A 24,047-nucleotide genomic window follows, 5' to 3' on the forward strand; every position below is an offset into this window, starting at 1 on the left:
CAGGGCGGATCAGGGGGTTGGGGCGCCGCACCCTGTCACACTCAGGGCAGGGCCGATGGGGAGGTTATGGCTCTACCCCGTCACACACAGAGCAGGGCCAATCAGGGGGTCGGGGCGCCGCCACTGTCACACACAGGGCAGGGCTGATGGGGAAGTTATGGCTCTACCCCGTCACACACAGAGCAGGGCCCATTGGGGAGGGGGGGAGTTGGGGCGCCGCACCCTGTCACACACAGAGAAGGGCCGATCAGGGGGTTGGAGCACCGTAGCCTGTCACACACAGAGCCACAGGGCAATCAGGGGGTTGGGGAGCTCCCCACTATCAGGCACAGAGCAGGGCTGATCAGGGGGTTGGGGTGCCTTCAACTGTCACGAACAGAGCAGGGCAGATAGGGAGGTTGTGGCCCCGCCCACTGTCATACACAGAGCCGCAGGGCGATCAGGAGGTTTGGGTGCTATCCCCTGTCATGCTGATCCTGGTGCCGGGAGGCATATTACCCTTTTACTATATAGGATAGAGGCCTGGTGCACGGGTCGGGGCCAGCTGGTTTGCCCTGAAGGGTGTCCTGGATCAGGGTGGGGGTCCCCACTGGGGTGCCTGGCCAGCCTGGGTGAGGGGATGATGGCTGTTTGCAGCTGGTCACACACCCTTCAGGGTGGGGGTCCCCACTGGGGTGCCTGGCCAGTCTTGGTGAGGGGCTGAGGGCTGTTTTCAGGCTGGCGGGTGATGGAAGCTCCCAACCGCTCCTTTTTTTTCTTTCTTTTTTTTTTTCTGGGCCAGCTTTAGCTCTGAGGCTTCAGCTCTTAGGCCTCCGCTGCTGAAAGCAGGTTTCTGGCCTTTGTTTACCTTCTGTATTTGAAACAATGTTGCGATCCTGCTGGCTGAAGCCTGGCTACTAAAGCAGGTTTCTGGGGTTTTGTTTAGCTTCTATATTTGTAACATAGTTGCTTAGAGTTGCAGCTCTGAGGCCGCCATTGGCAGGCGGGGAACGTTGGAGTCCTCCGCCACTGAAGCAAGCAAGCCTCATGTTAGTTTCAAGCTTCCTGGCTGCTGGCCGCCATCTTGGCTGGCAGTTAATTTGCATATCGCCCTGATTAGCCAGTGGGAAGGGTAGCGGTCATACGCTAATTACCATGTTTCTCTTTTATTAGATAGGATGATTGATTTTGAGAGAGAAAGCGAGAGAGAAAGGGAAACATTGATTAGTTGTTTCACCTATTTATGCATTCATTGGTTGATTCTTGAATGTGCCCTGACCAGGGATCGAACACACCACCTTAGCATATAAGGATGATGCTCTAACCATTTGAGCTACCCAGACAGGGCATATTATTATTGTTAATACACTCTATCAATGGGTCAAGAAAAATCTGGGGAAATTAGAACATACTTTAATGTTAATGCAAATGAATATAAATTTACAAAAATGTATGGGATTCAGCAAAAGCAGGGCTTATAGCTATGAATGCCTATAACAAAAAAGAAAAAAATCTGAAATCAATAACATAAAGACTAAACCTTCTACTTTAAGATATTGGAGGGAGGGGGGAGAAGAGCAACCTAAAGAAAGTAGAATTAAAAAATAATAAATATTGAAGGAGAAATTAATGATATTGAAAAGAAAAAACTATACTAGAGAATATCACTGAAACAAAAAGCTAGTTCTTTGTAAAGATCAACTAAATTAACAAAACTGCCTAATGGACCCCACACACACACACAGGAAAAAAAAAATATTCAAATTTTAGACTCAGAAACAAAAGTAGGGGCATAACTTTTGCCTTTCAGATATGAAATGAAATATGAGAGAATGCTGTAAACAAGCAGAGGTCAAAAATTAGATAACTTGCCTGGTCAGTGTGGCTCAGTGCTTGAGTATCGACCTATGAACCAGGAGGTCACAGTTCAATTCCCGGTCAGGGCACATGCCCGGGTTATGGGCTCAATCCCCAGTAGGGGGTGAGAAAGAGGCAGCTGATAGATGATCTTTTCTCGTCATTGATATTTCTATCACTCTCTCCTTCTCCCTTCCTTTCTCTGAAATCAATAAAAAAAAATTAGATACCTTAAATGGCACACTAGAAATACTAGTAGATGAGAACTTCCTCAACCTCATAGAGTGCATCTATAAAAAACCTACAGCTATCATGACACAATGATTAAAGACTGGATTATTTATTCCTAAATTCAGGAAAAAGACAAGGATGTACCCTCTTATCATTTCTATTTAATGTTGTCCTAAAGGTATTAACCTGATAAATTAGGTAAGGAAAAGAAATAAAAACAATTTACTTCAGAAGGAAAGATGTAAGAATATCTCTAGATATATATAGAAAATCCTAAAGGACCCAGTATAACATAGTAGAATTTTAAAAATCCAGCTAAAAAAATTATTTCTGCAAAGTTGTATACTATAACCTCAGTATTAAAATCAATTCTATTTCTATACATTTGTAATAAATAATACAAGTAAGAAATTAAGAAAATTACATTTACAGTGTTAGCATAAAGAATAAAATACTTAGTAATACATTGAAGAAATGAAGTACACGACTTACACTGTTAAAACTACAAAACTGTCAAAAATTAAGGAATATCTTTGGAGAAAAGGAGAAAAAACACTGCATGGCCATGAATCAGAAGACTTAACATTGATAAGATGACAGTCCTCCCCAAATTTATGTATAGATTCAATGCAATACCCATCAGAATTCCAGATGGCTTGTTTATAAAAATTGACAAGTTGATTTCAAAATCCATATGAAATTATGAGGATATAAGAACAAAAACAATATCATTCCAAAAGAATATTGTAGCAGAGATTCACAAAGAAACAGTAATTTTAAAAGTGTCATGTGGATAGACATATAGATGTATAGGATAACATATAGATCTATAGGATATAGAGAATTCAAAAATAAAAAAATGTATCTATGGTGAACTAATTTTAATAAGGGTGCCAAGATCATTTAATGCACAAAGAATGGTGTATTCAAAAACGGTGAGGATACTGGTAGATAGCCCACATGTAAAAGAATGAAGTTGGACCCCTACTTCAAACAATATACAAATGGTAACTAAAAGTGGATCAACGATCTAAATTCAAGAACTAAAGCTATAAAAATCTTAGAAGAAAACAGAGGTCTAAATCTTCATGACCTTGAATTTGGCAATGGAGTCATAGATATAATATCAAAAGCAAGAGCAATAAGGACAAAAAAATACATAAATTTAAAGTCATCACATTTTAAAACTTTTTGCTTCAAAGGATACTATCAAGAGAGTGAGTAGACAACCAACAGAATGAGAAAAAAATATTTGCAAATCATCTATCTGAGGTTATTATATTTAGAATAGAGACAAAATACTTGCCACTCAATAATAAAAGAAAACCCAACTTTAAAAAATGGGCAAATGATCTGAATACACATTTCAAGATGGCTAATAAACATGTGGGAAGATGCTCAACACCTCAGATCTCTTAGGAAAGCAAAGTGAACAGGTTATCCTGTACCTTATGATTTTTAACCATTATTTTAAATATAGAAATATTTTATAGTTAACACAAAACCATAGGAAAATATAAAATGAAAACTTAACAAAACCATAATTAGCAATAATATAACTTAGAATCCATGAAACATGGTGCATTGCCCTAATAAAAAATATATATATATTTTATTATTCATGAGTTTGGAAATAAGCAAAGGAAAAATGTAAATTAACTTTACTATTTTAAACTATTTAGTCACATTTCTTATACCTCATCATTTATATTAAATAATGTATTAATATTCTATTAAATATTTCTCCTAAACACAAATAAAAATAAAGAGACACCAGGAGACCAAGATTAAGTACTCAACTAATACTCTAGTCCATATCAAAGATAAATTACTCATAAGTGGTATTGTTCTCCTTTGACATATTCTTAATGTCTATATCCCTCTTATTCTTTAGATCCAGCCTAAGCCTCAACTCCAGAACAACTTCTATAACTAGGTTCACTGTTAAAGCAAGAGTTCACCTTTCTCAAAGTGCATTTACTGTCTTTATCAGATAGGTATTCTTAAAAAAGATGTCTACAAATTTCAGTACCAGTAATTTAGCACCCAAAGTCAGCACATAACTTAGATCACTGTTATGAAGTTTGTTGGTTTCTTATAACACACAATATTATTCAATAATTAGCATTTATGGCCTTGGCCGGTGTTGCTCAAAGATTAGAGCGTTGACCCATGCACCAAAGGGTCGCAGATTCGATTCCTGGTCAAGGGCATGTACTTGGGTTGCATGTTCGCTCTCGGCCCCAGGTCAAGGTGCATGGAAGAGGCAACCAGTCAATGTCTTTCTCTCATTTCGATGCTTCTCTCTTTCTCTCCTTCTTCCCTTTTACTCTCTCTGAAAAGCAGTGGAAAAAATATCCTCAGGTGAAGATAACAAAAAATAATAACAATTGGTATATATGTAGCTAAACTATCTTTACAATTATATTGTGAACAACCCTATTAGTACAGGTAATCTTTTTATTTTATTTTATAATTTCACAGTACCTGCAATGGTGCTAGATATTGCATTCCACACATTAGTGATTACCTTTTTTAACCCCAGGTTTAAATCCTTTATCTTGACGTTCCGGATACTGAGGAATGTGGATTTCCTTGGGAACATAAAAATATCCTGGAAGGCTTACTTCTGTTGTATATAAAACGGACTTAGGCTGCTTTAACTTTGAGATATTAAAAAGCATACATGTCTGCAAATAAACAGAAAGAAAATTTGGAATGTAATTCTCTTACCTTTTAACTCTAAAACACAAAAGAGAGCATTATCAATTTAGACTCTATATTTGGGGGAAAATCAATCAAGGAGTTGAATTTGTTCATTTCTTTAGATACTTATTGTTTAATTGGTGGAAGACAACACTAACCCATTTCATAGAATTAATGGAGCCATCCTTTATTGAGAGATGCTCAGTGTCCCCTGTTCTAATTCTTTCAGTGTTGAGGAATCCATTGCTTCAGGAAGAAACCATTCCATTGGTGAACCGCATTGAGAAAGTGCTTTCCTCCTTGAATTGATCCCGGTGTACCTTAACATCTACCCATCAGTTCTAGTTCTCATTAGCAATACACTTAGCCTCCTTTCTTATGCTAATGACAGTTTAGTGGGAGGGACAGAAATAAATATACACACACACATATAAAACGAGGTTCTGCCCCTCCAGAGACCTCCAAACATATCTTTTAAATAAGTTTGATATTTTAAGTACTTTCAACCATTAGTTATATAATGTAGATTACAACTCACCCCCCATACATATGCTACTCAAGACACAATTGAGTTCAATACTGTGCTTCCTAGAATAGAACACTGAAGAGAAACCCAGCTCTCTACATGTGAACCAAGCAAGGCAGAGCCCAGAGGTATGCAACCATTTATTTTTATCTGGATGCTCTACTACCAACAACAAAGGTTAGACTAAGATTTCTTGGAGCCAGACTACCCACACTTACTAGTAAATACCCCAACTCTAAGTAAACTTGGCCAGGTTATTAACCAAAGCCACAAAGTCATCATTTGTAAAATCTATAATAATAAAAGGATGATATGCTAATTATACCAGACATCCTTCCAGATGACCTTCTGGATGAAGCCAGGGCTGCGAGGGAAGCCTGGGTCCCGGGTGCTAGAGGCAAACCAGTGATGGCAGCTGCAGGAAGGAAGGCCTACTCTTGCACGAATTTTGTGCATTGGGCCTCTAGTATGGGTTATAATAGTACACACTGCCTATCTCTGGTACATTTAAAGTATAAACAAATGCCAGGTACTTGGAGCATATTTTAAGAAGTTAATAAATATTGGCTATCATTATCATCATTGTCATTGTCACCATCATTATCATCATCATCATCATATCATTACTCATCAAAAATAAATGTTAGTGCCTTTAACAATTATCTCATTCACTGGGTTCATCTATATATATATATAAAAGCCTAAGCGACCGAACGACCAGTCGATCAGTCACTATGATGCACACTGACCACCAGGGGCCAGACGCTCAACACAGGAGCTGCCCCCTGGTGGTCTATGTGGTCCCACAGTGGGAGTGCCACTCAGCTGACTGACAGGCACCAGAGGCAGGGCTCACGGCTAGCAGGCGCAGCTGTGGCGGTGCGAGCCTCTCCCAATTGGGACTGACAGAGTGCGAGCCCACAGCGGGCACAGTGGGGCCAGGATGAGTAGGAGAGACAGGCAGGAGTGGCAGGCAGCACTGGACTGCCGGATTTCAGCCCAATCCCCACAGGGCATGCCGAGGGACCCCACTTATACACGAATCCATGCACTGAGCCTCTAGTCTATATGTATAAAACCCTAATATGCAAATAGACCAAACAGCAGAACAACCAAACAACCAGTCGTTATGATGTGTGCTGACCACCAGGGGGCACACACAAAACATGGTGGGTATCAGCAGCAGAGCACGGAACATGGTGGGCATTGGCCATGGCGGGATGGTGGAGCAGGTGAGCGGAGGTGTCAGACCAAAGCAGGGCACCAGTCGCTGTCATTGGGGCGAGCCTCTGGTGGTTACTGAAAATTCTTCGCTCCCACGTGCCGCGGTCCCACCGGTGCTCGCACCTGCTGCTGGTGATGGAGCCACCGCTCACACCTGCTGCCGGCGCCCAGTGCCAGCCCCAATCACTTGGCACTGTCAGCAGGTGCGAGCAGTGACTGCTAGCCCTGATTGCCCCTCAGGGCTTCTCCACCTCCCCCTGCTCCTGAAGGGCAATCGAGGCTGGCAGCCACCTCTCGCACCCACTGCTGGTGTCAGCCCCAATGGCTCCATGCCATCAGCTGGTGCGAGTGAGGCCGGCGCCATCAGCATGTGGGAGTGGCAGCTACAGGAGCTGGGCTGCCAGCAGGCAGGAGACCAGGGGCCAGGCCAGGAGGGGCTGGGCGGGGGCATGAAGGATGGGCTGAGACCCGCCCCTGTGCCCACTGCAGCCTCATGGCCCACAGTTCCTTTCAAGGTGCATGAGTTCATGTACTGGGCCCTAGTTATCTATAAAATCCACAAGAATTTTTTCCCCACAAAGTCACAGTTTCTACCTACTTTATTTTGGCAATTCAAATCATGTAAATCCTGAAATTTAAATTAATTCAATGTACATTTATCATTGTTTGGGTTTGGTTCAATTTTCTAGTCATTGTGCATAGATAATCTATTCGTATCAGCAACTAGCTCTTTATCCTAAATGTATATTGTCTGCCTTCTAGATCTTCAGGTCATTCAAAATAATGTAGGAAGTCCCCAAAAAATGTATACAAATTTTAACAGCTGATAGCTCACTTAATTTTCACTCCTTTTCAGGGTTAACTGATTTGAAATAATGAATGAAGACAGACTAATCTTTGAACAAAGAAAATTTATCCTAAAGTGCCACTAGATTTTTTTTATAGGGCTACATAAAAGATAAAGTTTACAGTACAAAACTGGCAATAGTCAATGATTGAGGGCACACAAACACCAAATGAAATGATTCTTGATGTGTGCGATTCCATTGCTTCACATTATCATCAGTGCCTGGACCAGAACAGTCATCAGTTTGAAAACAGGCATTGACAAAAATAAATTATTCATTTCTGTAGATTCTTTTAAATTTTGAAAATGAACTGTATGTTAATAAACATTGACTTGATAATCACTCAAAGTGTGTATACAATTTTTGGGGACACCCTGTATGTGACACAGACTCTCTTCTTGACCAAATTCTAACCAGGCTCCTCTAAACTGTTTCTCAACTAGGCCTCAACCCTGGCATATAAAAACTGCAGTCACAGAAGTAGACATTTATGATAAGTGAGGGGGGTTGACAGAGGTGATCCGTATTTCTTAATTGATGCATATCTGCAGTTACTTCAGAAAGCTTGCAATTATAAATCCTTTTTCTCCCCTTTGAGAGGTAAATCTTCTATCACCCTTCCCCCACAACTGTCTTCTCAAGGACCTCAGAACCCTCTCTTTGAAATGAAAACATTCAAGGAGATAATGCTCCCAGTCAGCTGAGTACCTTGCTGCAACTTGCATCATTACCTCCAGCCATAAAGATTCCAGAAGTTTGTTTCTCCTGCAGATAAGCATAAATTAACAAATTTCTCACAAAATTTCCTCTCACTTCTTGTAGATATCCACTTCTGTGACTGATTAAGTTACAGATTCTTTCTACTAATTCTCCCTCTCTATTTTTTTTATCCTCCCTTTAAGATGCCCAGTTACTGCTGCACAAATTGAATTTGAGTTCATTTCATGCTGGATCCTCCTCCCTGCAGCAATAGTTACTGAATAACGTCTATCCTCATGGCTTTAACTAGTGTCCAGCATGGATGTGAGAACAAGAAAAAAGGCCTTTCTTTTTCTTTGCTATAGCATTCTACAATTTATGAGAAGCACTTGGTAATTAAATCCCAAGATTGTTGGCTCCTCTGATTCAAACAACCTCAGTTCAAACTGCAAGACAACTTAAGTTACTCTCAAGGTTACATTCTTGTATACACCTCCTTCCTGCTGGTTTACAACTCAGGGATAATTAATAGAAAGTTCCTTTCCCCCCTCCTCTTCAAACAAGCGTCTTTTGAACTCTTTATAACTTTTGCTCTGTGGACAAAAAGAGGCCACATGCTAACATGACAAGCTCAGGGAATGCCTGTGTGGCCTCTGCAAACTCAGAGACCTAAGGTAACCACAAAGGATGGTTTGAAATTAAACTTTTCAATTAAAAAGCAGTCTGTGGTGGGTAGTCATGTCCTAGTCTGGTATCTTCCCTGACAAAGATCAATCTTTACCTTAACTGAGCCTATTATCTTTCTGCACCCAGGATAAAATACCTTTGGAATGTCAGGATAACTTCTAACTTTCATTTTTTTCTAGACCCCTCAGGGTACAACCAACGCTATAGGTAGAGACTACAAATTCCCTCATTGTTATTGTTATCATGTAAACTGTTGACTATTAACTATCCTGTACCCACCTATGTAAAAGAAGCATGTGTCTATCATTTTACTTTTTACCCAAACCCAGAAGTTTCTCCTTTTTTGCTTTCTCCCACCTCTCTAATCTATCACTAATGGATTTCATGCAACCCACTTACATCTCTTCCTTTGATGGTAATTTAAAAAAAAAATAGGTGAAAAACTGCCATTCTCTAAAGCATTGTCTCAATGCACTGAGATTCTGCTTCCAGCAATTGTTGACAGTTTGGCTCAAGTAAGCTGACAAAAATTCTTTACTAGTACAGGTTTGAATGTTTCTTATGTTAACAGCTCTAAGAATGTTTTATAGGCTTTGGAAAAATACTGATAAGACACCTCCCTAGGACATCTGCCTATAACTAACAAAGACAACCTCCCTGATATCTGCTCAATTTCAGCCCCCAAATCCTCCTCCCTTCCTTGTCACCTAGCAACAGCAGCCATTAAAAGAGCAGGGCACAGTCTATTCCTTTGCCTCTGTATTGATTAGCCCTTTCCTTTCTGGGAAAGTAAAATAAACTTTCTCTCTACATCTATCTCTTCTTTTAGTTGTGAATTCTTGGCATCACCAGACAAAAACCATAACACTCAGCTTTATCTTTCACAGTATCACTAGGATTACTTTATGACTTGAAGGTCACTTAAATTATACAAATACAAAAACTTTTTCTTTGCCTTTCCAAATCCTCACCAAGATCTTTCAGGTTTCCTTTAAAAAAGATATCCAATTTCAAAATTCTGATGATTTTTTTCTGCTATTTATTCTGGAGTACATAGCATGGTTTTAAAACATAAACATGAGAAAGCTAACAGGAAATATAAAGAACCTACCTTGTAAGCCCTGAATCTTTCCAACATCACTGAGTATATCATTAAAGTTGTTTAATTAATGGCCAGAGGATATGAATTCAATAAATGAGTGCTAAGTGTCATAAATTATGCTCCTGACAAAAGATAGTATCTCTTAGAGCATATAAAGTAGATATACCATGTTGCCATTACTCTATAGCAGTGATGGCGAACCTTTTGAGCTCGGCGTGTTAGCATTTTGAAAAACCCTAACTTAATTCTGCTGCTCTGTCACATATAGAAATTTTTTGATATTTGCAACCATAGTAAAACAAAGATTCATATTTTTGATATTTATTTTATATATTTAAATGCCATTTAACAAAGAAAAATCAACCAAAAAAATGAGTTCACGTGTCACCTCTGACACGCATGTCATAGGTTCGCCATCAATGCTCTATAGATATTTCAAAACTCAAATTTCACATTGTCATGTAATAAAAAATGAAGATAGACCACTTTTCTACATTTATTCAATAGATTTAGTTTTGAACAAATATATTCCAGGTTGATTTTAGATTTTGTTATGCAGTTATTTTATGCTATAACAGAGCATTCTAGACTTTCATTTATTACTTTATACAAGTTCATGGTAATAGACTAAGAAGAAAACATATGAGCTGGAGGATATATAGGGCAAGGAAAAGAGTAGTAGACTGGGAGGTAAAAACCTGGGCCCATTTCTATTCTGTCATAAATAATTGGTGTGAATTTAGGGCACTATATTACTATTTTATGGTCTTCGTTTACAGGTCTGTAAAAGTAAGAGGTTGGACTATGTGTCTCTGAGTGTCTTTGATTTGTTTTATAGCTTTAAAATATAATAATGCCTCTATCCTGATCTGGGTTGTGATCTCTGCCCCATTCCTGAGGTTAGTCATTTTATGCTTCACTCATCCCATTTTTTGTACTATAAGTGCAATCCTATTTGTTCTATATTTCTCCATGGGGCCATCAAAATAATTTGAAAAGTACACATAAGAGCAGTTTGGAAAAAAGTGACAGTTTTTGCCCTAGCTGGTTTGGCTCAGTGGATAGAGTGCCAACCTGTCTGAAGGGTCCCGGGTTCGATTACGGTCAATGACACATGCCTCGATTGTGGGCTCAGTCTAACATGCAGGAGGCAGCAAGTCAATGATTCCCTCTCATTATTGATGTTTCTATCTCTCTCTTCCTCTCTCTTCCTCTCTGAAATCAATAAAAAAATATATTAAAAAAGTGACAGTATTTTAAAAAATTATCTTATTTATTGTTCTGCTGGAAAAAAGTAATAGTGTTACTGTATTTAAGAGTATACGTCAATTGAAAAGAAAGCTTTATGATTAGATGGATGTAAGCACAATAAGATATGTCTAAGTTTTGATTTGGTGTAGTTGCTTTTCTTAAATTGACACATTCAATACTTCTCTAGTTATTTTCTACACTTAGAGTTTTTGCTGAAACAAAAAATGCATGGTATTCAGGGAAGTCAAAGAAAATACTAATCTTCAGGTGAAAAACAAACTTTCAATTTTTAACATTAGAGAACACTTAAACCATTTCAAATGTAATTATTAAAAAGCCAAAGGTTATTAAGAAATTAACATTATTATCATTTTTACTCCTAACAACAAATTCAGAGAAGTACACATATATGGATACTCATCCTGCAAATATGAGAAGGAAACAAGGATAAATAAACAACAAGATGACTTTGAGAAAAATCAGGACATGAGGCAATCTGGATGGACACCAGCCTATACAATGAGGACTTAAAGTGTCATTTGTTTGTTAAGGGCCATGCTCAAGCCAATAAAACAATGACAGCACCTTTCATGCGCAAGTCATTAAAGGGTAAACAAACACATAAGAAAAATAATTGTAGATTTCTAGGAATTTATATCCTAGATTGATGAGTATACATAAAAATAAATCTTACACAAAACATAAGTTGATAAATGCAACAATAAAAACAAAAACTATGCTGGATTCCAGAGACAAAGCTAAAAGAAAGGGAGAAAGATAGAAAACATATACATGCATAAATAGTAGAAAGATGATCCCTGGGTAAAACCCATCCCCTCAAGCATACGACCCAGCAATCGCACTTCTGGATATATACCCCAAAAACTCAAAATGATGTATTTGCAAAGATATATGCACCTCTGTGTTCATTGAGGCATTATTCAAGGTGGCCAAGACATGGAAACAACCAAATTGTCCCAAAATACAGGAGTGTATAAAGAAGATGTGGTACATATACACAATGCAATACTACTCACTCATAAGAAAGGATGAAATAGTACCATTTGCAACAACATGGATGGAACTTGAGAACATCATGCTAAGTGAAATAAGTCAGTCAGAAAAAGCTAAGAACCATATGATTTCACTCATATGTGGGATATAAAACTGAAACTCATGAACACAAACAGCAGTGTGGTGGTTGCCAGAGGGAAAGGGCAAGGGGAAGGGAGTACTAATATAAGGTGACAGGAGAAGATTTGACTTTGGGTGCTGGGCACACTGCAATATACAGATCTTGTAACACAGAAATCCACACCTGAAACCTATATGTTCATGTTGACCAATTAATTTAATTTTAAAAAGAAAAGAAAATATAAGTTGGTAAAGCAGGATCTCACTGATAGTATTTGAGCAGATCTGAAGTAAATGATATCTAGCCTCTAATATCTAGAAAAAAGTAACAGAGGAAGTACACAGGCCATGGGGAGCATCCCTTGGGCATGCGAAGAACAGCAAGGAGGCCTGTACTGAGGGAGTGACCTGAGAGAATGGGCTCCAGAGGAAATGTTGAGATCAGAGAAGTAGGAGGGACTACCTAGGAGGGTCATGAAGCCCATCCTAAGGGTATTTATTGATTTTTATTCTGACATGAACTGGCACACCAGTAGCGGAGCAATATGAACAGATTTATACTTTAGAACAATCGCTTTAGCAGCTCTGTGGTGACTAGACTGTACCTTATTTTAATGATAAAATTGAGTTCAAAGTACAATAACAGAGTCTATACTAATAGTAATAACAATAACAACAATGACATATATAGTGTACTTATTATATACCAGGTATAACGCTAAGCATTTTACATAATTATCACACTTGTTTTCCATAAATTATCATTATCTCCAGATTAAAAATATTAAAAAAAATTTTTAAGTAACCAGCCCACAGTCACACATGTGAGCAGTGTTAAAGTCTAGATTCTCAGCCTGGTCATCTGATCCCAGAGATGAACCTCTCTGGATATAAAACAGAATATCCCAGGCAACTTTTAGAACATGTCCTCACCCACTTGCTTCCAGAGATTTGTATTTAATTATTCTGGAGTGGGGCCTGGGCATTAGTATTATTTTAAGTTTTCTGGAGCATTCTAACATACAGCCAGAATTGAAGACAACTGTGAATGAAGCAGCTACAGTGTCATGCCTAAAATTAATAGTATGCTTAGTTACTACTAATTTAGTTATTACTACTAAAATTAGAAGTAATGCAAAATTAGTACAATACTTTCTTGCAGATTTATTTTTAATGAGAACAAAAGGTAAAAAGCTACTGAGTTGTCTTTCTGGGGAAAAGCAGCATTAATCCTTTTCTCTATGTATAAATGTTATGATTAAGTAATAGCTCTGTATATTTTTAAAGAGAGAATAATTTAAGTGCATCATCTGTTCATTCCCACCTCGACCCTGGTCAGCCCCAGGATGGCGACAGCCACGCGGATGCTACTGCTCTCCAGAGTGCCTGTGAGCAACCTCCGCTGATACTCTACATCTGACATCTGCTGCTGTGCTGCAAAAGCCAATGCCTTTTCCTTGACTTCGTTAGTCAGTGGCAATATAAGGTCCATATCCAACGTATGACAGGGTTTGCATTTCAAATACAGAACTGGATTGTCCTCATCAAGCTCTAGGGTGAAGCAAAAACATTCATGGCTGCAATGGTCATTTATGCCTTTGTAATTACCATTCAGGATGGATTTGGGAGGTTTGAAATATAAAACTGAAGTCGTGGTCTTCATTAAACAGAGTAAAAATAGGTAACACATTTCTAGTGGTATTAATTCAGTAATTCAAGAATAAGTCTTCAGGAATTAAAGATATTTTCCTGGTACTCTCTAAAAAGAGTTCTAGTCAAATGGTTCTTTCATAGAAACATTATCAACATGATCAAAAATTCAGTGACCTAGAGACTATTATGCTAAGTAAAATATGCCATTCTGAGAAAGACAAATATCACATGATCTCACTTCTTTGTGGAATCTAATGAACAAAATGAATTGACTGACAAAAATAAGACCTGAAGAATGGAGGCATGGAACAGACTGACATACCTCAATATGGGGTTGGGGGAACGAGAAGAGATAAACCAAAGAACTTATATACTTATATGCATAGCCCATGGACATGGGCAATAGATGGTGAAGACCTGGAAGGGGGGGGGCGGCTGGGGCTGGGAGGAGGGGGGAAAAGGAGGGTTGGGAGAAAGGAGACATCTGTAATACTGTCAACAATAAAATATATATGTATTTTTTAAAACTCAGTGACCATTGTGCTCCTATCAGTGATTAGAAGGTAGGAATGGTAGAAATAAATGTAAAGAAAGACATCTATCAATGACTGGTATGAACTAGAATTTTCTTTCACTAACAACTTTATACTTTAAACTAGAATTTATAATACCAACATAATAAAGTTAAAATCTAATTATATATTGGATAAACTTGCTATGAGGAGCTTAGGTAAATATATGTGGAACAGTCCCTTCCTTCAACGTTATAAATAAAACTAGAGGTCCAGTGCACAAATTCGTGCACGGGTGGGGTCCAGCCGGCCCAGCCCCAATCGGGGCAGATCAGGACCAGGCCTGTTGTGAGGAGGAGACGGTGGGGGGTAGGCTGGCTGGGGGGAGGGGCCGTGGGTGATTGGCTGGCGGGCCCCACCCCCGAATGGGGTGGGGGGGGCTGATTGGGGGTCAGCAGCCAAGGAAGGCATGGTGGGAGGTTGGCCAGCCAGCCCCATCCCAGATTGGTGTGGGAGGGTGATCGGGGGTGGAGCTGACTGAGGGGAGGGGTTGCAGGCTGATCGGGATGTTGGGGGTGCATCAGGTGTGGGGCTATCTGGGGGAGGGACCACAGGCAGTTGGCCAGCCAGCCCCGCCCCCTACTGGGGTGGGGGGGCTATCAGGGGTGGGGCTGACCGGGGGGAAGGGCAACAGGGGGGTTGGCCGGCCACCCCACCCTCAATTGGGCTGATTCGCTGGCTGTAGTGGGCATCATAGTGACCAGTCGTTCCTATTGTTATGGTGCTCTGGTTGCTGGCTTTTTATATATATAGATAATGCATATGTATACTCTACCTTCTGGAGAACATGTGTAGTCATATAAATTTGGGGAAGTCATTGCAGGTAGTTTGGAAGGCAAGGGGGCCATACCTTCTCCTTCCACAATGTATACTAATTCTCCAATCTAAAACACAAACACAATAATATTAAATTCTGAAAGCTCAGAAAAAACTTAGGATAAATCTTTCTTCTGTGAGAAGAATGTGCATACTGTAAAATCATCACTGCATTGTGCATTTTTAAGCAATATATGCCCTAAATTTGTGGAGAAAGGTAAGGCTTAAATATAGCTCTCCATAGTATAGGACAGTGATGGCGAACCTATGACACACATGTCAGAGGTGACACGCGAACTCATTTTTTTGGTTGATTTTTCTTTGTTAAATGGCATTTAAATATATAAAATAAATATCAAAAATATAAGTCTTTGTTTTACTATGGTTGCAAATATCAAAAAATTTCTATATGTGACACGGCGCCAGAGTTAAGTTAGGGTTTTTCAAAATGCTGACACGCCGAGCTCAAAAGGTTCTCCATCACTGGTATAGGAGAAATTCTGCATGTAACAGATCATGGAGGTGGCTTAAGAATATCCCAGGATGAAATTGGCAGCAGTTGATCTTTATAGCTACAAATATCTACTGCAGACTTAAAACAAATAGACAATCAAGCAAGAAAGAGGTTTTTTCCCCTTAATTGTGTAATTTATTGTTGGAGATGTGTGATATCATTTTTGCAGGGTACGTGAGTCCCCAAGAGTAAGTACAAGTTTTCTAACTGTCCTTTGGTGGATGATTGGATAAAGGAAATGTGGAATATAAAGAAAACAGAGTAGTATACAATGAAATACTGTTCAGCCATAAGAGAGAATGAAATACTGCCATTTGTGACAACATTGATGGACCTTAAGAGTATCACGCTAAACAAAATAAGTTAGATAAAAAAGGAGAAGAACCATATGATTTCATTCATATGTGGGATATAAAACAGAAAGCAACAAATGAACAAAGAAAACAAAAAACTCATAGATAGAGATAACGATATGGTGGTTACCAGAGGGGAAGGGAGTTGGGGGGGAGGATAAAGTAAGTCAAATATGAGGTGACAGAAGGAGGACAGACTGGATGGTGAGCACACAATGCAATATACAGATGGTGTATTATAGAATTGTACACTTAAAACCTATATGATCTTATTAACCAACATCACCCAAATATATTTAATTTTTAAAAAGGACATGCTTTCAAAATGAGCACTGAGGATCTGAAGATCTTTTAGAATAAATAAGTACTTAGGGGAAAAATACAAAGTATACACAGAGAGAGTGAACATAAAAGTGGGGTCAATGCAAAGGCATCAACATCATATAGAGAAAGATTAATAGAGGTGGACAAGCCTAGTTTTATTCCTGGCACTGTCATTTATTAGCTACTGAGCCTGAGACAAGTTTGCTAAAAGCTCTGAGTTCTGGTTTCTTCCTCTGTAAAATGGGATGAACAATATTTCTTCATTTTAGGAACCTAGAGTTTAAGTAAAAAGGAAGAGGCGAGAGGGAATCTCAAAAGACATATCATACAATCACAATGGATGACTATTATTTAGATCTTGATTCTGAAGTAACTTCAAAACATGATTGTAGGAGCTCATGACATGCCAACCCAAAATACACCACTTTGGTATATTGATTATTTTGAGCTGTAGGCACATGAAAAACGGCTAATGCTGGGAAAAGCTTTCTCTGAACTCCCTTTATCTGCCTAGAGACAGATCCTCCAAAAGGAACTCAATTGTCATAAATCCAAAGAAGATTCACTCTTTTCACAGGAGTAGAGACTAGAAGTTGACACTGCACCTGGACAAACTTTGCACAAACTATCATATCTCCCATCTATTATTCTAAAGTCCTATTCATGTTACCTAAAAATAATTTACTCTTCTAAGTGGCCGACATCCCCTCTCCACTTTCCCTAATAAGATGATATTTAAGCTTGAATTCTAAGTAACCTTGGGGAAGTCACTCAGTATTCCTGGGTATCTCCCATGTATACATGAAGTATACATCTTAGTAAACTTCTGTTTATTTTTCTCCTGTTATTTTTATTATTATGGGATAGGGGTCAACAGCGAAGAACTCAGAAGGGTAGAAGAAAAATTATTTTTCCTCCCCTATAATTCAAACAAAGAAATTTAAAATAAAATGACAAAAAACAATGACGCATACAATCATGAGGCAATCAGGAAAATATGAGCAATGCCTGGATGTTTGATGCTGTTAAGAAAAAAAAAATTGTAATATTTTTAGTAGTAATGGTATCATGATTACAGGGAAATTCTTATTGTTGTTATATAGACAATTCTTGATTTATTTGTAAATAAAATGATGTGATGACTGATACTTCATTATAATCATGAAACATATTTTCCATGCACTGTTGAAGTTGAGCAAACATACCATGGAGGATTTGTTATAGTTTTATTTCTACAACTGTGTACCTTATATTTTCCATAATAAAGTCTTTTTTAAAAAAAAAATGCTTATGTCTCAAGAAGTAGGATGATACTACCTAAAGATGTAGTGAGGATTACAGGAGGTAACACATTAATTAGGAATCTAAGCCTTTGCTTGGCACTCACCAGGCACTTAAGGGATTCATTTAAATGGAGTAGGACCATTTTCAGAAAGCAGGCTACCAAAACCTTCAGGGATATATAAATCACCTCAGGATATTGAGAAAATGCAGTTCTAACTCAAAAGATTTAGGGTTGAGCCAAAATTTGAGAGAATCAATGAAAACAAGGACTGGCAAATTTAGGTTTAAACCACACACTGGAGAATCTAGTACCAGAATGGACGTGTGATAGGCATGCAACTAGCCACTATGAAAGCAAAAGGAAATAAACCTAGCTATGAAGCTGGGATGGTAACTAGCTTGAGCTGTCCCATAATCTTAAAACAATGCTTGAGAGACTACTCCAAAGATATCTTTGAACAAGCAGTGTATGTAAATAACTTAAAGGAAATTCATCACAGAATAAAAATACATATTCCAAAATATTATAAAAATCATATGTAACAAGTAAAATGGGAAAATTAACAACTAATTTAGAAACAAAAGGATAAATATTTCTAATTGTATAGTCAATTTATTTATAGCTTCATTATCCCTTCCAATTGAGATTAATTTATAATAAAATTAATTTCACCATCTACTTTCATATGATAATGTCCTATGGAATTTTATAGTTTATAATTCAAAATTATCTTCAATTCATGCTAATAAAAGGAGTATGAAAAACTTTCAATGTTTTAGATTGTTCAGCATTTAAATCTGTGCACTCTTGGTTACAATGAATACATTATATATAATTTTCACATAGTAATTTTTCTTGAACAGCCATGTAATTTGCAAATATAAACCCAAGCTAGCAATGTGAACTATGTTTTGTTTGTGCATATGTTACTGCAAATACAAGTGAGTGATCAATATTGATGTAAAGTTTTCAATGATAATTCAAATATAGTACAAATGCATGTCAACAGAGACTGGGAAAAGTAATATACTAATATTTACTTTAATTTTAACTTTTATTCATCCTTATCGTTATCTAAAAATCAGTTGTTTTACCCAATATATTCATAAGAAATAAGACTCAGGGAGTATAGTTATCATAATTGCATGTTTTTTTGAAACCTGATCTATAGCTTGTCTACTCCATGAAAATAAATACCAACCCATGAGGGTTGGTACAAAAGAAAGTAACTGCTATTTGCCAGAATATTTTTCTTAAACATAAATTTTAAACAGCTTCCTAGTTTATGATTAGCTAATGGAAATATCAGTAAGTAAGAATCCATTCAATCCCATTTAAATTCACATATTACAAAAAATTATTTTGTCTAACTTGTTCACTTTGAATATATTCTTTTTATTAAAAAAAACTTAATGTAATTGAAAATAATGCATGTTTTGCCTATGTCGGGAAATCATTCAGGAACATAATATGTAGAAATATCAAATTAGTTCCCTCTACTTTTCTTGAAATAAAACCAGACCAGGAAAGAAATACAAATGCAACAACACTTTTAAAGTAGAAAGCCCCTTACCTTCCAAGTCTGGAGGCTGTGACAAGAGAAATGAAATTGTCTGACAACAAACAGACACTTGCCAATGTGAGCTATTCTACTAGTCACCTGTTACATTTCCTTTCTGCTCTCAATTGATATTTACCAGCTGGCATGTTTACTTAGATTTATCTATATAAAAGGCTAATAGGCAAGGTGTCCTTGTGGGAGTTCAACCAGGAGATTGGAAGTTCTATTGCTATATTTTCCAGAAAGATGTCACCGCCCATGGCCAATTGTAAGATACCCTCACAAAAGACATTTTGTTCTTTATGTGCATTTAGTTAAATAAAGTCCTCAAATAACAGTTGTATGCAATGTTATAAGACCAGCTTAATGACTCAGAAAGGAAAAACACAAAAACTGAATTGGAAGGCAAGTTTTAATTCCAGCTTAGGTAATTAGCTAGGTAACCTTGGCAGGTCATGGATGGCCTCCAGATACAAATAACCTCAATCTTAAAAAAAAAAAAAATTAAAGGATTTCTGAACATAAAATCACTATATTGTTCCATAGTTCTTAAATTCTACTTTTTTAATCTTGGGCCTAGATATTACTAGGTTTTATAATTTATATATTTGAATTGGCTAAAAAATATTATATTATTTTGATGATGAAACAGGCATGTGAGAGCTAAGCTAAAATTCTAAAATGTTAAATTCCATGCACTAGAGAAGGATCACTAATCATTGTAGATAACTATTTGATTCTGCCATAATCTCTCTATATGAAAGAGAAACATGCAAATTAACCATCACTCTGTGAAGCCCACAAGCCACCAACCAATGAGAAGTGGGTATGGAAATTAACCCGACAAAGATGGCGGGTTAATTTGCATACACAGGCACTGGGGAGCCAGGGTCAGGGAGCGTGTGCTCAGGCGCCAGGGAGATGGGGTCAGGGCTGGAAGTTCCCGCCCTGTGGCCGCTTGCATGTGCGCAGGTGCCGGGGAGCCGGAGGTGGGGGGGTGCATGCGGATGCCAAGGAGCCGTGGGTGGAGCAGTGCGCACGGGCACTGGGGAGCCAGGGTCAGGGTGGTGCGCGTGGACACCAGGGAGCCGGGGTTGTGGCGGTGCGCACGGAAGCCGGGAGCGGGGCCTGAAGCTTCCCCGCATTGCTATGGCCACGCAGGGGAAGCTCCCACCCCACCAGAGTGTGTGCATCGGCACTGGCGGAGGTTCTCGAAAGCCAGTCCACCCCGAGCCTGTAGGTCTGCGCCTAGGCCCAGAGCAGCTGGGGTCCTGGAATGTGACAGAGGGTGCACATTGGGCTGAGGGGACTTACCCCCCCCATCTTGTGCACGAATTTTGTGTACTAGGCCCCTATTTATAATATAAAATTGACTAACAAGAATAATCACTGTTCTTTTAAAATACTATTTTTCATAGAATGATTGAGCTGGGAGACTCAGTATAAAAAGATGTGTATGCCTACACTAAAAGTTTAACAATCTTAATAATATTTTAACACAATCTTAATTGCATTCCTGAGAGATCATTCCACAAACATGTTGAGAAGGCCATATATATATATATATATACATATATATATATATATATATATATATATATATATATATACACACTAGAGGCCCGGTGCACACAAAAATTTGTGTACTTGGGGAAGAAGGGGGTCCCTCAGCACGGCCTGTGCCCCCTCGCAGTCTGGGACCCCTCAGGGGATGACCACCTGCTGGCTTAGGCCCGCTCCTAGGGGGATTGGGCCTAAGATGGCAATCAGACATCCCTCTGGCAGCCCGGCAGCCCTCGGGGGATGTCCACTTGCCAGTGGGGAGCAGGCCTAAACTGCAGTTGGACATCCTTAGCACTGCTGAGGAGGCAGGAGAGGCTCCCACCACCACCGCTGTACTGGCAGCCATCAGCCTGGCTTGTGGCTGAGCAGAGCTCCTCCCATGTGAGAGCGCCCTGACCACCAGAGGGCAGCTCCTGCATTGAGCGTCTGCCCCCTGGTGGTCAGTGTGTGTCATAGTGACCAGTCAATCCCAGTCATTCTGCTGTTAGGGTCAGTTTGCATATTACCCTTTTACTATATAGGATAGAGGCCTGGTGCACGGGTGGGGGCCGGCTGGTTTGCTCTGAAGGGTGTCCTGGATCAGGGTGGGGGTCCCACATGGGTGCCTGGCCAGCCTGGATGAGGGTATGATGGCTGTTTGCATCTGGTCACACCCCCTTCAAGGTGGGGGTCCCCACTGAGGTGCCTGGCCAGTCTGGGTGAGGGGCTGAGGGTCGTTTTCAGGCTGGCGGGTGACTGAAGCTCCCAACCTCTCCTTTTTTTCTTTTTATTCTGGGATTTATTTACCTTTTATGGTTGTCACTGGAACTGAGAGCTGGCTTTAGCTCTGAGGCTTGGCTCCAGCTCTGAGACCTCGGCTGCTGAAAGCAGGTATCTGGGTTTGTTTGGCTTCTATAATTGAAACACTGTTGCAGCTCCAGCTCTGAGGCCCGGCTGGCTGAAAGCAGGTTTCTGGGGTTTGTTTAGCTTCTATAATTGCAACATTGTTTCTTAGAGTGCAGCTCAGAGGCCGGCAGCGGCAGGCAGGGAACCTCCTGTTCGCTTCAGCTGCCTGGCTGCTGGCAGCCATCTTAGTTGGCAGTTAATTTGCATATCACCCTGATTAGCCAATGGGAAGCGTGTCGGAGGTATGGTTAATTACCATGTTTGTCTATTATTAGATAGGATATATATATGGCATAAAATATGAGTTAATTGTTTAATAAAAATATATAATATGTTATAGGAAAACACCTCATCCAATAAGAGGAAGGTGGGACTAGAAGTCATCGTGGCAATGAAATTAACAATCTCGCTTCTCCTTTGTCATCACATTTTTTTCAAAAGATTCTATTCAAATTTTTGTCACCAATTTGTTCTGCAAGTAAATGAAAATTTGATGTTCATCAAGTATGAACAGCACTCAAACTGTCAATACAATTGATCATTAGGGAAAAAAGGGGACATATAAAGTAATTTTAAATATAAATATTTCTGTAAAAGATCAATCTTTATATCGATATTCCCCTTTACATCTTTTTCTGTCTTCACTGTTAGTAAATGAAAAGCAGAGAAGAGCAGAGAGCAGTACAGATTGCAAATATCCTAGCCAGTCTCAGTCTCCAGTTTCTATTTCCAACTCTTAATCTACTGTTTAAATTCCAGAGATGCTTTCTAAAACAAAGATGAAATTAGAACATGCCTATGCTCAATACCTTACTGCTTTCAATAATACTGATAAACTTAAATTATTTAATTTTAAATTCATAGCCTCGTCCCTCTTTATCAACCTGACTTATTCATCCAACTCATTTTCTGTCATTTCCAACAAACTATTCACAGAATTGGCAATTCAAGTGTCCATGAATTTCATGCTTAGCTGTTTTGCCTCATCTTCTTAGAATTTTCTGAGCACACTTCTCTCCTGCCCAAACTCTGTTTTACTGGAAAATTTCTACTCATCCTCTGTGAGCAAACTTTCTACTAATCAACTACCCTTGCCTCTTCTATCGAATAGAAATGCACTCTGGCCTCTATTCAAGAAATGGTCATAAGTTGTGATGGAGAAATGAGTGGACATGTTCCACTAAATAGGACACAGTGAACACAAGGAGAGATTATGTCTTGCAAAGGACATCTTGATGAAGGTAAATGAAATGTGGCTTGCTGTTAAAAAGCATGAAGAATAACATAAACCACCCTCAAATAATACTCAGTCCCCTCCAGCTATAGATACAGCTTTCATAAAACTGAAGATGGTTGGCCTAAATGTAAAATTACATACAGATTTTAGCATAAAATAATTTGTTTTTGCCTTTGCATTCAATAAAAATAAGCAAAAATTAGTATTATTAAACTCTGTATATTAATTATGATTGAACAAAGTTGAAAATTTATTGTAGAATATTGAAAAACATACATAATAGATTCCAAAATGGTGGTGGAATAAGTGGAAGCTACACTGACAGGACCAAACTAGAAATACAATTAAAATACAGAAAAACCACCCTGAAAAATCAACTGAAGACTAGCAGGAGAAAATCCTGATAACCAAAAATGGAAAGTGGAGCCTGCATAGAGACTGGTAAGAAGTACAGAAGAAGGAAAGGGCTGGATAGGCTCTCACAGTGATGAGCTGAATTTTCAGATAACCCAGGTGTGGGGAGTTCACATTGAGAACCCTGATGTCTATGCGCCAAGCTGGGTTCTCCAGCCCAGAGCACCAGAACTGAGAATGGTGCCCACATAGCATTTGGCTCTGAAAAGCAGCAAGGTTGATGTCTGCTAATGAGACATGGCTGGAAAGGCAGGCACTTTTTTGAAGGGCCAACACACAAAATTTCATATGCAGCTACTCACCTTGGCCTCCGATAGAGGGAGAGAGAGTGGAATGGAGTTGTGTGAGCAGAAGCCAAGTTTTGGGGCTCTGGGGTTAGAACGCGGAGGGCAGCTTCTCTGGTTTCCTATGTTGAGTAATTTCCTCACACTGCAGAGGACATCTTTCTCCAGTCAACCTTTGATATCCAGGCAGTTTTGCCTGGGGGAAAGGCAGTTGCCCCACCCTGTGGTCAATACCGTGAAGCTAATCAAAACTGAGCATCGCCATAGCCAGTTTGGCTCAGTGGATAGAGTGTCAGCCTGCAGAATGAAGGGCCTCGGGTTCAATTCCAGTCAAGTACAGAT

The 24,047-nt window shown here is 39.1% G+C and overlaps 1 protein-coding gene across 1 annotated transcript in view; it reads right to left on the minus strand.

Annotated features, from left to right (window-relative positions):
* CFAP47 (cilia and flagella associated protein 47) overlaps positions 1 to 24,047 on the minus strand; it is a 469,227-nt gene that overhangs the window by 142,026 nt on the left and 303,154 nt on the right. The window contains 5 exon segments of the mRNA XM_036304204.1: positions 985 to 1,000; positions 1,278 to 1,312; positions 4,634 to 4,757; positions 13,569 to 13,793; positions 15,240 to 15,353. Coding sequence (XP_036160097.1) covers positions 985 to 1,000; positions 1,278 to 1,312; positions 4,634 to 4,757; positions 13,569 to 13,793; positions 15,240 to 15,353 — 514 coding nt within the window.

This window comes from Myotis myotis, unplaced genomic scaffold (assembly GCF_014108235.1).
Source record: "Myotis myotis isolate mMyoMyo1 unplaced genomic scaffold, mMyoMyo1.p scaffold_m19_p_4, whole genome shotgun sequence".
Classification (NCBI taxonomy): domain Eukaryota; kingdom Metazoa; phylum Chordata; class Mammalia; order Chiroptera; family Vespertilionidae; genus Myotis; species Myotis myotis.